Consider the following 14538-nt stretch of genomic DNA (forward strand, 5'->3'; position numbering starts at 1 on the left):
TGACCCATTGAATTATGGTAGAATGATTACGCAATTGCCACAGACTGGATGGATTTTCCGTTTCCTTTGTGGCAACATATAGTATAGTTGGAGCATAGGGCTTAAATCTAACTAAGTAACGACATTATTTTGGAAAAGGTAACTAATTGCAAAACTTGTTAGGTTACTCCTTACACAAAATGGTATTCAGTTAAGAAACAGCGTTAATGTTAACGCCGTTACCCCCAACAGTTCAGCCCCTCTGTAATTATACATACAAATATACATTTAGCCACACTGTGGCATAGTAGGTTTCAATTTAGAACCTACAGTACATCTATGGCACCACCCAGTGGACACGCCCCATATTACTGCACTCCATCCCAAAAGTTAGGTCTTAATTACTTTTTTTTCCTGTGGCTTACATGAGTGACATTTAATCATAGCCATTTGTGGTATTTATTTTAGGTATGTGACTTGCATGATATTTATTTTATAATTAATAACGCTGCACATTTATTCTTCTAGGCATAGTAACATCTTGCTCTACTGAATGTAATTTGTCAAATTTGTGACCCTTTTTCCATTTCTGTTCTTTGTCAGGTGGGAAAGGCAATGTCATCTAATGAGAGTGCAGCTTATGAGATTATGAGGTCATTGGATGTAGACTATGTCCTGATCATATTTGGAGGTGTGATTGGCTACTCAGGCGATGACATCAACAAGTTCCTGTGGATGGTGCGCATCGCAGAAGGGGAACACCCCAAAGACATTAGGGTGAGGAAGGGATACAGTTTTTTCTTCTTTGTTCCACGATTATGTGATTGCTTGAAAAAGATCAATCAATCAGCATATTCATTGAAGGAGAACATCCTAATATACAGGTCCTATATACAGGTTTAATGTTTGTTTTTCCTTAAACAAACGCCATTGAAATGGACAGAGTTTAATGTTTGTTTTGTCCATGTTTGTTTTGTCTGATAATTACGTCATAAAATATGTATATATACATTCCTAGCAATATTGGAAGATGATAACAGCACCCCTCACTTCACACGGATGTGATTTTTAAATAATTACTTTACTTCATAGAGGGCTGTTCGGAAAGTTAAATTATATAATGATTTGATACGCTTTCTGGGCTCCAAGTCCTAAAGTTTAATGGATTTTTAAGTAGTGTGACTACGAAATGAAATTATTCAGCACTGAGTGGACAAAGTTCATTCTGTAATTTGTCTTCGTCCCTTTGTCCTTCTCTACCCAGGAAAGTGACTACTTTACCCCGCAGGGAGAGTTCAGAGTGGACAAGGCCGGCTCTCCCACCCTGCTCAACTGTCTTATGTATAAGATGTCATACTACCGCTTTGGAGAGATGCAGGTATGTGTATGTTCAGATTTCTTACCAGAAACGAATGACCTGTGCATAGCTACCTAATCCCTCAAGAACAGATTCCGAGCTACTGAATCTGTCGACAGGGGCGTTCATAACGTGTGTACATTGGGGATTAGTGGAACGAAAACATAAACGCCGCTGGGCACGGTGGCACAGTCGGTAGTGCTGTCGCCTCACAGCTAGAAGGTCCTGGGTTCAATTCCCGCTGGGGACGCTGTGGGAGCGTGTTCTCTCCTCCACGTCATCAGTGCCCATACCCGAGGTGGGGTTGGCGAAAGGGCCTTTCTGTGTGGAGTTTACATGTTCTCCCCGTGTCCCCCTAGGGTAGGTACCCTCACAAAAAACATTTAGCAGTAATCCTGGTCTCTAAACTACCTCCCCCTAGCCAGCCGGGGCGCCTGATGGAGGGGAAAGGAACTGGTCGGAATAATGTGTTCCTTCCACGTGCTACGTCCAACCGGGGAAACGCCCCCCTGTCAGGTGAAAAGAAGCAGTTTGGACTACTCATGCATAGACAGAAGCATGAGGTCAGTCCGCTGCCCCCCCAGGTTGGCAGACGAAGTGTAGCGCCCAGGATTACATTAGATAATAGACACTGGGTGAACAAATGGGTTGCAAAATCGTGGGATACAAATTATAAGAAAATAAAACATAAGCGCCCCACTGAAAAAGGGGGGCTGAAGGCGGACCAAACGGGCCACCATCCTATAACGCATTCTATTTACACTTTAGTCATATCTACCACTGCGATCCATTTGAAGTGTTGCTTAATTTCTCAAATTTAAATGTTTTTAGCCTTGAATCCCCAGAATGCTGACCACTAAAAAGCACTCATGAGTGACGGCAAAAATTCACAAAAGCAATTTCTTTACTTTAGAGGTGAAATCAAAGAAATGCCAGCACTCATTGTATGTCCTTTTCACATGAATTTATTTACCTCTGACAAGAGTTGATAACGAACGCCTTTCGGCCTGTTTGGCCTTCGTCAGCGTTATGACAAGACAACAGGAAGTGTGATCTTTATATATATGAGATACAATCATCTGTAATTGAAGACGGGTGTTAACTGTTATCATCTTACACAGTATCAAAGAGACTAATTATGGTACCGAGACAGGATAAAAATCATGTGAGCATAAATAAGTACATAGTAAAATATGAATACATCACAATGAGCTATCATACTAAATATGGGGCCGGCCCCTAAAATGCCTAGAAAGTTAATAGATAAAACAGACAGTGCTAAACTCACACCTTGAGTCTATGCTTTTTAAACTCAAACATGTATAAAGACAATAAATATAGAAAACATTATACAAAACATTAAGAAGGGAGACCTTTGGAATCCAGACCACTAGTATCTCAGTATCTGTTCTCATTGTAGAACTTCTAAACCATGCAATAATAGAATTTGGAATTTCCCAATTATATAAGCCAATGTGGCTGACTAAGGCTAAACTCTAAAGGAAGCAGCCCAATAACAGCTCCTCATTAAGACCTTTGGGATGCTCTGTCTGGAGTGTATGAATCCAATACTTTACTTTAGAGGTGATAATATAGGCAAGCAATTTCTTTACTTTAGAGGTGATAATAGGCAGCATGTTGTCAGATACAGACAGGTTTTTAGTGGACACAGCAGTAGACACTTACATTTTTACCCTGTCGTTCAACCTAGAGTCCCGTCAGTCCACCATTCTGAAAGTTAAGTCAAATCTACTGTAAGACCTGATTTCCTGTTGTCCTTTTTTATTTTCGTTCTGATGCACTTAATAGGCCTTGTCAAAGGTATCGAGTATCAATTCTATTGGGCAGCGCCCCCAGAGCCAAATTCAAGGAAACAAATCAGTAGAGTGCTGTTTTTTTTTCAACAAAAATAATTGCAGATGGTTTCCCAGATTGATAGCTACCAAAGTAACCAAACCTTTCCTCGTAAATTAATGAATGAGTTGTAGTGTTCAAGTTATATTATGTAATTCATCAGGCTTAATGCAGCAGAACGTCATATTACACCCTATGGACATTTGACAACATGCCACATTCTTTGCTCCCCGTGTACACTACCAACCCATAAAACCCTCTCTTCATCTCTCACAAGCTGGACTTCCGGACACCGCCAGGTTTTGACCGGACACGTAACGCTGAGATCGGCAACAAGGACATTAAGCTGAAGCACCTGGAGGAGGCGTTCACCTCTGAGCACTGGCTGGTCAGGATCTACAAGGTCAAGAAACTGGAAAACAGAAGCCCTGTGGAGCGCAAGCTCCGAAACACCGACACCACCAAGCAGAAGTACACCTCTAAAAAGGTAAGCAGGGGGCCGGGCGGCTGGCATAGCCATGTCTGGTTACCTTGGCTGGTAATCCAGTCTGGCAGTGTGCCGCGGTTCGACCCCCACCCCCCCCCATCTCTCTCTCCCCATTTCCTGTCAGCCTACTGTATACATATCCCTCATTCCCTCTATAAAAAATATATATATATTTAAAAAGGTAAACGGGGATTATCCTGGGATTTATGGATACCGTCTAAATCTGTAGTTTTTCGTCATTTCAAATTATATTCAAAAATTGCAGATGTACAAACTCACAGCGCGGCACGATGTGGGCTTGTAGATATGCTATTTTTGAATAGCCAACGCTAAAATAAATCAAGAATGTTCTTTTGAACTTTGAACTCAACAGATCTGTGTGCATAGTTCACTATGCAAACACTATTCATAACCTCGGTATGGTCTGGCCTGGCCAGACATTTTGTTGGAGCAAGAAGTGTCTCTTTTTTTGTCCTCTGAAAGGTCTAGCAAGGAAATTAGGCCAACATCTCATCTGGCTTCCACCTGATCTCATATTTCTGAGTTTTCTTTTTTTTTCTCCTTTACTTCTCCAGACTGCCAAGAGGAAGCGTGGATACATCAGGAATAAGCTTACCCTCAAGAAAGGCAAGAAACTGACCAAGAAATCTTTATAGAACGTCCTCCACCAACAGAGGCACATTGGGGAATGGAAAGATCTTTCATAAAATAAAAACTTTCAAAAAACAGCAACAAGCAGCGAAGTTAATCCACCAATCAAGATGAGTAAGGAACACCAGAGGTTTTTCCGGACCCCCTGTTACCCAAAAATCCTTGCCTGGAGCTCCAGGTGGGAGATTCTACCAATCACCTAGTAGGAAACGGGAGGTTCTGTTGACCACGCCCCTGCCCCCCCCCCCCCCCCCCCCGGCTACCCTTTGACCTGAAGAGGAACAGGTCAAGGAAGAGGAGAAGAAGAGATCCTCCCCATGTCGGTTTTAACCTGAGGAACTATGACCTTTGACTCGCATTTTGTTTTGTACTTGAATGTGTAGAAGAAGAGAGAGAATTTAATGGTCCTTCCACTGGGGGCTCCTTTCAGGAGTGGTCAGTGTATCGCAGTGTTCAGATAGGAATAAAACCTTGTACAGCAGTCTACATGCTCGGATGCTATGGCATTCCTGCTCCATGCCCCAAGCTTACCGTTGAGTCCTCTTGGTCAAATACAAGTGATATTAGGTGTCTTAGAGGGCATGATAAAAGGATTATATTCCCCTTGTTGCATGAATGGTTTCCCTCTTTGTTAAACATTTATTTGGGGAAAAGTGGAGGGAAACTTACTTGCATAATTGCCTACCTTTAAAAATTCTAACCAGGTTCCCACTTGAACTAAACTCTTTTACATCGGTCTAGGTGTAATTTCCTTAACCGTATTTTATCCTTAACTCCATTTTGTGCCATTGTGGGTAGAGGAAAGATGAGTGTTTGTTCAAAAGCTTTTGGAATGTCCTGCACTGATCTCAGAACCTCATGAGAATTTACTCGAGTCTATACGACCAAGTTTCAATAATCAAATTGAATAAGTTAATGATTCAATTAAAATCCATTCATCATTACCTACACACCATCATGCCACTTGAAACACTTGTAACGGAGTCACTGGTGACCAGGTCCTTGGAGTTCCTAAAATGTACTTACTCCATGCACTTAATCCAAGTCTTCTCTACGATCTTACCATGAGCGGATAACACCTCCTATAATATCTACACACCATTATTTTGTTACGCAATCTCCCCACTTGGGAGGTCTGGGTGCGTAGTGAACATTTGCAGTAAATAATATATCAAATATGGGTATTTTCCACTCTGATGAAAAGTACCCGAACTTGATCAGCCAGAGAACATTTGGCTGGTCAACACAATGTGGCTGATATAGGACTGTATGCTTTCCCTACATGCAACTGTGAAGTTTGCTATAGAGGGAGAGTGTGTCGGCAGTGCTTTCAGTTTGTCTGCTCCCTTCAGATCTTGGTTTGTGACAACTAAGCAACCCAGCACCCCTCTCTCTCCCTGCTACCTTTTGTCAGCTCACAGGTAAAGGTCCCTCTAGTGGCCAAAGGCTACACCAACGACTTGTGTTATGTGGACAAAGAAACTTCTGCTGTTTTTAAGTTGGCACGAGTGTGGGTAGATATTGACGGTCAACTAAACTTGTCTCTTTGGCTTATATACTGTAGGGTGAGGTTAGCGCCAGACTGTTAGACATCAGAAGTTGTCAGCTTAGTACTGTGTTATATAACCATGTGTAACATTGATACTTCGTTCAACCTGGATGTGCCTCGGTTGGAACAGAGCAGAGCAGGGCTGGGTTTCCCAAAAGCATTTTAGGACAATGGTCGTTTTTGTTCCAATGGAATTCAGTGATTGAATGATAACTTCTAGTTTGAGATGCTTTTTAGTACGCCAGGAATAGAATCCAAAGGGGAAGCACGCACATCTCTAAAGAATTCTACAGGTGCTGAACAAAAAGATACGTACAGGGAAAAGGAAGGCAGTCCCCACACTGTTCTAGAGCTCCCAAGAACTGCCTTCCTTTTCCCTTTTGTAAACCAGGCCCACAAACGATAACTATATACATTGTGAAGCTCATGATTTGTGAACGTAAACTGCAACCTTGAAATGTGAAAAGGTTTGAGAACCACTGCTTTAGTTTAGAACACTGGTTCTCAAATTTAAGTTCACGGTTCCCCAGTTTGAGAGTGTAGATCTGCAATTATACATTTGGTTCCTAACCATTAATAATTGAGTTGGGGATCCCGTGGAACCCCGGCCACACCATTGTTCTACAGGACTAGTGTTATATTTGTCCAACAAGAATTGTGGCTCCAGTGTTCATACTCTAGTCTTTTCAGCAAACCTCCACGATGGTTTTAAGGAAACTGCCCCTGCTGCCCACAACAAAAATCCTTTCAAGCTGAACACAGCATAAAGAACAGTTATATCAAGTTGAAGGAAAATGGTTGCAGTCTCACCAAAGTCATTCTGTGCAGTTTTTATATCAGTGTGAGAAAGTATCTTTTCAAATGAGAGTAAGGCCGGGTAATGTTAGATGAATTGGTGAAATAATGCATGCCTGTGATTTGTTTTAGTCCGTTCAGGAAGAGGTTTTGTAACAGAAGAAAAGTCATCACTCGTGTGATGCAAAATTATTTGCACTTCCTGATTTACCTGTGGTCAATTTGAACAGAGTAGCAGTGAGTGACTGTCCCTGGATGTGAGTGTTACTATGCAGCTCATTACAGGGTGGATGCCAGTCTTAACCAACAGGGCATGTGTCCACCTTTGTTCAGTATATGCTATTAGTCTTTAGTTTTTTAGACGCCTTATGCCTAATTTATGTTTCATTTTATGACTGTCATGTGGCAAAAATAGCCAATCTACAAGCTCAGAATGTGTCACAGATGCAACACTGGTAGACCTGCTATTGTGGGTGAGCGGCACCATTGTACGAAAACGTGTAAATCAGGCTTTACACTTTAGTCATATCTACCACTGCGATCCATTTGAAGTGTTGCTTAATTTCTCAAATTTAAATGTTTTTACTTTAGCCTTGACCCCCCAGAATGCTGAGCACTAAAAAGCACTCATGAGTGACGGCAACAATTCACAAAAGAAATTTCTTTACTTTAGAGGTGATAATAGGCATGTTGTCAGATACAGACAGGTTTTTAGTGAACACAGCAGTAGACAGACACATGTTACCCCATCGTTCAACCTAGAGTCCCGTCAGACCTGATTTCCTTTTTTAATTTTTGTTCTGATGCACTTAATAGGTCTTGTCAAAGGTATCGAGTATCAATCGTCCTCCAGTATGAACACCAGTTCTCCAATTCGGTCAGTGCTCAGAAAACTGTTCTAGTGGAATAGTGGGATGAAATTTGATGGGTTTAAAGATGCAACATTGCATCAGATTACATTCACTCAAGTCTTCACCTACAGTATATCTAATGCCCAAGTTTGTCTTTAAACATATCTGATCATTTTTATTTTGACGTGTGTACTTTTCTTTTCCTCCCAACCCCCTTTCCCAATATTTGTACCCTCTTTACTCAGTTTCTCCTGTAAAGTATATTTGAACATAACCCAACTTGTGTGAACTGTGATTCTTCTGTCTGACGTTTTGTCAAGAGAATGCCTAAGAAAATATTCAGGTGACAAGGATTTATTTGGCCTTAATAGATACACCGGCAAAAATTAAAATATCAATGTTTCCTGAGCTCAAGTGAGACTGTCTGTGAGTGTATTTATTACATGAACTTTGGAGGCTGCGATGACTCAAAAGAGAAAGGAAGTAAATGGCGTAGCATCCCATTATGAAATGCAATGATTTTATTTTGTGTTGATTTAGTAAGTCAAGGTTTCTTCCATCAATTGTAATGAACTGGATGCTGGTGTGCGAAAGATGCCTTTTTGAATAAAGAGGTTTAAATAAGGTTTCAGTTTAACTGTTTGGTTCTTTTTCATACTGGAGACAAGTTGCACAATTCTATTATAAAAAAATGAAAAAAAACGATGGGTTATAGCCCATGTTTTTTGAAATTTTGAAAAAAAAAGTTATCCTCGTTTCTCATCATTTTGGACCATGGGCTATAGCCCATATCGTACGGCATACTATAGCGCGCCGTTTTTCATGATTTTTGAGGATTTGAAAAAAATGACGAAATGACAAAAACGATGGGTTATAGCCCATGTTTTTTGAAATTTTGAAAAAAAAAAGTTAGCCTCGTTTCTCATCATTTTGGACCGTGGGCTATAGCCCATATCGTACGGCATACTATAGCGCGCCGTTTTTCATCATTTTTGAGTATTTGAAAAAAATGACGAAATGACAAAAACGATGGGTTATAGCCCATGTTTTTTTTAATTAAAAAAAAAAAAGTTAGCCTCGTTTCTCATCATTTTGGACCGTGGGCTATAGCCCATATCGTACGGCATACTATAGCGCGCCGTTTTTCATGATTTTTGAGGATTTGAAAAAAATGACGAAATGACAAAAACGATGGGTTATAGCCCATGTTTTTTGAAATTTTGAAAAAAAAAAGTTAGCCTCGTTTCTCATCATTTTGGACCGTGGGCTATAGCCCATATCGTACGGCATACTATAGCGCGCCGTTTTTCATCATTTTTGAGGATTTGAAAAAAATGACGAAATGACAAAAACGATGGGTTATAGCCCATGTTTTTTGAAATTTTGAAAAAAAAAGTTAGCCTCGTTTCTCATCATTTTGGACCGTGGGCTAAAGCCCATATCGTACGGCATACTATAGCGCGCCGTTTTTCATCATTTTTGAGGATTTGAAAAAAATGACGAAATGACAAAAACGATGGGTTATAGCCCATGTTTTTTGAAATTTTGAAAAAAAAAGTTAGCCTCGTTTCTCATCATTTTGGACCGTGGGCTATAGCCCATATCGTACGGCATACTATAGCGCGCCGTTTTTCATCATTTTTGAGGATTTGAAAAAAATGACGAAATGACAAAAACGATGGGTTATAGCCCATGTTTTTTGAAATTTTGAAAAAAAAAGTTAGCCTCGTTTCTCATCATTTTGGACCGTGGGCTATAGCCCATATCGTACGGCATACTATAGCGCGCCGTTTTTCATCATTTTTGAGGATTTGAAAAAAATGACGAAATGACAAAAACGATGGGTTATAGCCCATGTTTTTTGAAATTTTGAAAAAAAAAATTAGCCTCGTTTCTCATCATTTTGGACCGTGGGCTATAGCCCATATCGTACGGCATACTATAGCGCGCCGTTTTTCATCATTTTTGAGGATTTGAAAAAAATGACGAAATGACAAAAACGATGGGTTATAGCCTTAGAGTATATATACAATAGAGAAGACACCCAGAGAAAATCCTGAAGCGCAATGGACATAGTGGCCGAAGAAGGTATTGCAGTTTGGTAAGGTTTTGCCCTCAAACACATGAACGCGCACTAGGCTCCGCCCACTCCAGCAAGTTTCAGCCAGCTCTCTGAGCTCTGCCCCAGAGCGGAGCGCTGAGAGACAGACCGCATTAAAACCAGGAAATGCCGCATCAGGACTTTTGCTCATTACTTATTATTCTGTGTATATAAAATATAGATAATTTGTCTAATCTCTAGTTACATCAATATTGTTCTTGTAAAATAGTTGGTTTGTGACCAAGTATTAAGATTATAAAGATCGCTTATGTCATTTTGACTTCCCATTCACTTACCATAGGCTTCTGCTGTAGAACTCCCGAGTCCGAATTCTTTTTTTTTTTTTTTAAATAGCAGCTGTACATGAAATGTTAATGTTGATTTAGCATCAACATGATTATTTACCGATATAAATACATGGTTTGATAACCTACAAGTAGGCGAAACTCATTTTCTGCCAGGCGTATGTCTCTCCATTTACCCCGTCTTCAAGCCTCCATCCCTGGGCAGAGGTTGAATGATTGACTGGTGGTCGTGGAGCTCTGTGCAGTGCCGTCTCTAATCGTCTAAAATCAATGGTTAAATTATTCCATAACACTGAAAATGATCAATTTTCCAATTAAAATCAAATTATGGTTAAGTGTGTAAATTACATTTATTCTGTTTGGACAAAGTGCAGTTAAGAAAAGGTGGAGATCAAGGAAGAATTTCTCTATGTCACATGTGAAGTGTAAAACTGGGAATTTCACCCAAGGAATCCATGATGAAGTGCTAAGATAACCACAATAATAACCCAGATTCGTATTGATGTGCTTACCGAGATAATCAAAATGCTTTCATTTTAAACCAACCTCTGAATTAAAACATTGGGTTCTGCAAAAGTCACAGATCAAATTGCAATGATTTTTAAAATAATCTATTATTCACACTGGATAAACAACAGTGGGACTGGAATACTGTACATCCAGTATTGAGACATATTTCCTATGCACATATATGAACCTGAATGGCATAGAATAGCCTACGCAGCATTTATTCTGCATATCAGATATTGGAATATGTTCATATTGTCTAAAGAACCAAAAACAATATCTGTCTGGTCAAGCAGTAGATCATGTACGATTTGGTATTTTTGTTAGTAATATGTCTAAAAAGTCATTGCTCATAGTGGTGCGCAAATTGGCATGACAAGTGTCAAAGTGCTCTTTTTTAAACTATATTGACATTCTTTTTCAATTACAATTTTACAATTGTGACAATATTGTCACACTTTAAATATTATTTTGTTATATAAATATATAGTTTGTATTACATTTGTTGGTTGTCTGATACATATTTAATATTTATTATATTTGCATTCATAGTGCTACAAGTGCTATGAAAAAGAACCCATCATTTATTGTATTTTGGCATTTTATTAGAGATCTGTAGCATTATTATTTAATAGTTTAGAGTGGTGCTGTGACCTTGCATTTGCCATGAAGGCTTAAAGTGTTCTTCAGAGCTAAAATTGTTCTACATTGTCATTGGTAAAGTGTATTTGTAAAATGTATGTAGCCTATATTTTCACTTTCTTCTAAATGTGAATTAGCAAAAGTATAAAGTCCCTTTAAAAGCAAATATTCAACTGCAGCACTGCACCACACAATAACACAAGTTGGAATGAACTTCAGTTTATTGCATTAATATTATATTATATGGTGTGTAAACAGTTCATAGAGGTGTATAAAAATAACGAATTTAAAGAATCAGATACATCCATGTTCTTAATCTATTCAAAATGCTAATATGATAAAAAACAGCAGACGAGTCTGCTGCCAACATAGCGATGCGCGTTCACCACGAGTAGCACGCACACGCACACACGCACGATGCTAGTTCATGTGTCGGTCGTCGCGCGTTCATGTGTTTGAGGGCAAAAATCCAGAATGCACAGGGCTCCTAAACCGGAAGGAGGAGTGGATTCGCCTCATGCGCTTCTGAGCAACTCAATGCAAGTGGACGGGAGGAGAACTTGGGTGTCTTCTCTATTGTATATATACTCTAAGGTTATAGCCCATGTTTTTTGAAATTTTGAAAAAAAAAGTTAGCCTCGTTTCTCCTCATTTTGGACCGTGGGCTATAGCCCATATCGTACGGCATACTATAGCGCGCCGTTTTTCATCATTTTTGAGGATTTGAAAAAAATGACGAAATGACAAAAACGATGGGTTATAGCCCATGTTTTTTGAAATTTTGAAAAAAAAAGTTAGCCTTGTTTCTCATCATTTTGGACCGTGGGCTATAGCCCATATCGTACGGCATACTATAGCGCGCCGTTTTTCATCATTTTTGAGGATTTGAAAAAAATGACGAAATGACAAAAACGATGGGTTATAGCCCATGTTTTTTGAAATTTTGAAAAAAAAAGTTAGCCTCGTTTCTCATCATTTTGGACCGTGGGCTATAGCCCATATCGTACGGCATACTATAGCGCGCCGTTTTTCATCATTTTTGAGGATTTGAAAAAAATGACGAAATGACAAAAACGATGGGTTATAGCCCATGTTTTTTGAAATTTTGAAAAAAGAAATTAGCCTCGTTTCTCATCATCTTGGACCGTGGGCTATAGCCCATATCGTACGGCATACTATAGCGCGCCGTTTTTCATCATTTTTGAGGATTTGAAAAAAATGACGAAATGACAAAAACGATGGGTTATAGCCCATGTTTTTTAAAATTTTGAAAAAAAAAGTTAGCCTCGTTTCTCCTCATTTTGGACCGTGGGCTATAGCCCATATCGTACAGCATACTATAGCGCGCCGTTTTTCATCATTTTTGAGGATTTGAAAAAAATGACGAAATGACAAAAACGATGGGTTATAGCCCATGTTTTTTGAAATTTTGGAAAAAAAAGTTAGCCTCGTTTCTCATCATTTTGGACCGTGGGCTATAGCCCATATCGTACGGCATACTATAGCGCGCCGTTTTTCATCATTTTTGAGGATTTGAAAAAAATGACGAAATGACAAAAACGATGGGTTATAGCCCATGTTTTTTGAAATTTTGAAAAAAAAAGTTAGCCTCGTTTCTCATCATTTTGGACCGTGGGCTATAGCCCATATCGTACGGCATACTATAGCGTGCCGTTTTTCATCATTTTTGAGGATTTGAAAAAAATGACGAAATGACAAAAACGATGGGTTATAGCCCATGTTTTTTGAAATTTTGAAAAAAAAAGTTAGCCTCGTTTCTCATCATTTTGGACCGTGGGCTATAGCCCATATCGTACGGCATACTATAGCGTGCCGTTTTTCATCATTTTTGAGGATTTGAAAAAAATGACGAAATGACAAAAACGATGGGTTATAGCCCATGTTTTTTGAAATTTTGAAAAAAAAAGTTAGCCTCGTTTCTCATCATTTTGGACCGTGGGCTATAGCCCATATCGTACGGCATACTATAGCGCGCCGTTTTTCATCATTTTTGAGGATTTGAAAAAAATGACGAAATGACAAAAACGATGGGTTATAGCCCATGTTTTTTGAAATTTTGAAAAAAAAAATTTGCCTCGTTTCTCATCATTTTGGACCGTGGGCTATAGCCCATATCGTACGGCATACTATAGCGCGCCGTTTTTCATCATTTTTGAGGATTTGAAAAAAATGACGAAATGACAAAAACGATGGGTTATAGCCCATGTTTTTTGAAATTTTGAAAAAAAAAGTTAGCCTCGTTTCTCCTCATTTTGGACCGTGGGCTATAGCCCATATCGTACAGCATACTATAGCGCGCCGTTTTTTATCATTTTTGAGGATTTGAAAAAAATGACGAAATGACAAAAACGATGGGTTATAGCCCATGTTTTTTGAAATTTTGAAAAAAAAAGTTAGCCTCGTTTCTCATCATTTTGGACCGTGGGCTATAGCCCATATCGTACGGCATACTATAGCGCGCCGTTTTTCATCATTTTTGAGGATTTGAAAAAAATGACGAAATGACAAAAACGATGGGTTATAGCCCATGTTTTTTGAAATTTTGAAAAAAAAAGTTAGCCTCGTTTCTCATCATTTTGGACCGTGGGCTATAGCCCATATCGTACGGCATACTATAGCGCGCCGTTTTTCATCATTTTTGAGGATTTGAAAAAAATGACGAAATGACAAAAACGATGGGTTATAGCCCATGTTTTTTGAAATTTTGAAAAAAAAAGTTAGCCTCGTTTCTCATCATTTTGGACCGTGGGCTATAGCCCATATCGTACGGCATACTATAGCGTGCCGTTTTTCATCATTTTTGAGGATTTGAAAAAAATGACGAAATGACAAAAACGATGGGTTATAGCCCATGTTTTTTGAAATTTTGAAAAAAAAAGTTAGCCTCGTTTCTCATCATTTTGGACCGTGGGCTATAGCCCATATCGTACGGCATACTATAGCGTGCCGTTTTTCATCATTTTTGAGGATTTGAAAAAAATGACGAAATGACAAAAACGATGGGTTATAGACCATGTTTTTTGAAATTTTGAAAAAAAAAGTTAGCCTCGTTTCTCATCATTTTGGACCGTGGGCTATAGCCCATATCGTACGGCATACTATAGCGTGCCGTTTTTCATCATTTTTGAGGATTTGAAAAAAATGACGAAATGACAAAAACGATGGGTTATAGCCCATGTTTTTTGAAATTTTGAAAAAAAAAGTTAGCCTCGTTTCTCATCATTTTGGACCGTGGGCTATAGCCCATATCGTACGGCATACTATAGCGCGCCGTTTTTCATCATTTTTGAGGATTTGAAAAAAATGACGAAATGACAAAAACGATGGGTTATAGCCCATGTTTTTTGAAATTTTGAAAAAAAAAGTTAGCCTCGTTTCTCATCATTTTGGACCGTGGGCTATAGCCCATATCGTACGGCATACTATAGCGCGCCGTTTT

The 14538-nt window shown here is 39.2% G+C and overlaps 1 protein-coding gene across 1 annotated transcript in view; it reads left to right on the forward strand.

Annotated features, from left to right (window-relative positions):
* LOC308318977 (dolichyl-diphosphooligosaccharide--protein glycosyltransferase subunit STT3B) overlaps positions 1 to 8149 on the forward strand; it is a 65328-nt gene extending 57179 nt beyond the window's left edge. The window contains exons 13-16 of the mRNA XM_080768728.1: positions 583 to 756; positions 1244 to 1357; positions 3468 to 3677; positions 4253 to 8149. Of these exons, the coding sequence (XP_080624854.1) occupies positions 583 to 756; positions 1244 to 1357; positions 3468 to 3677; positions 4253 to 4333 (579 nt within the window). The 3' untranslated portion in view covers positions 4334 to 8149. The remainder of the gene's footprint in view (positions 1 to 582; positions 757 to 1243; positions 1358 to 3467; positions 3678 to 4252) is intronic.
* The last annotated feature ends 6389 nt before the right edge of the window (positions 8150 to 14538 follow it).

Source organism: Protomyctophum bolini (genome assembly GCF_963924005.1).
Source record: "Protomyctophum bolini genome assembly, chromosome: 7".
Taxonomy (NCBI): domain Eukaryota; kingdom Metazoa; phylum Chordata; class Actinopteri; order Myctophiformes; family Myctophidae; genus Protomyctophum; species Protomyctophum bolini.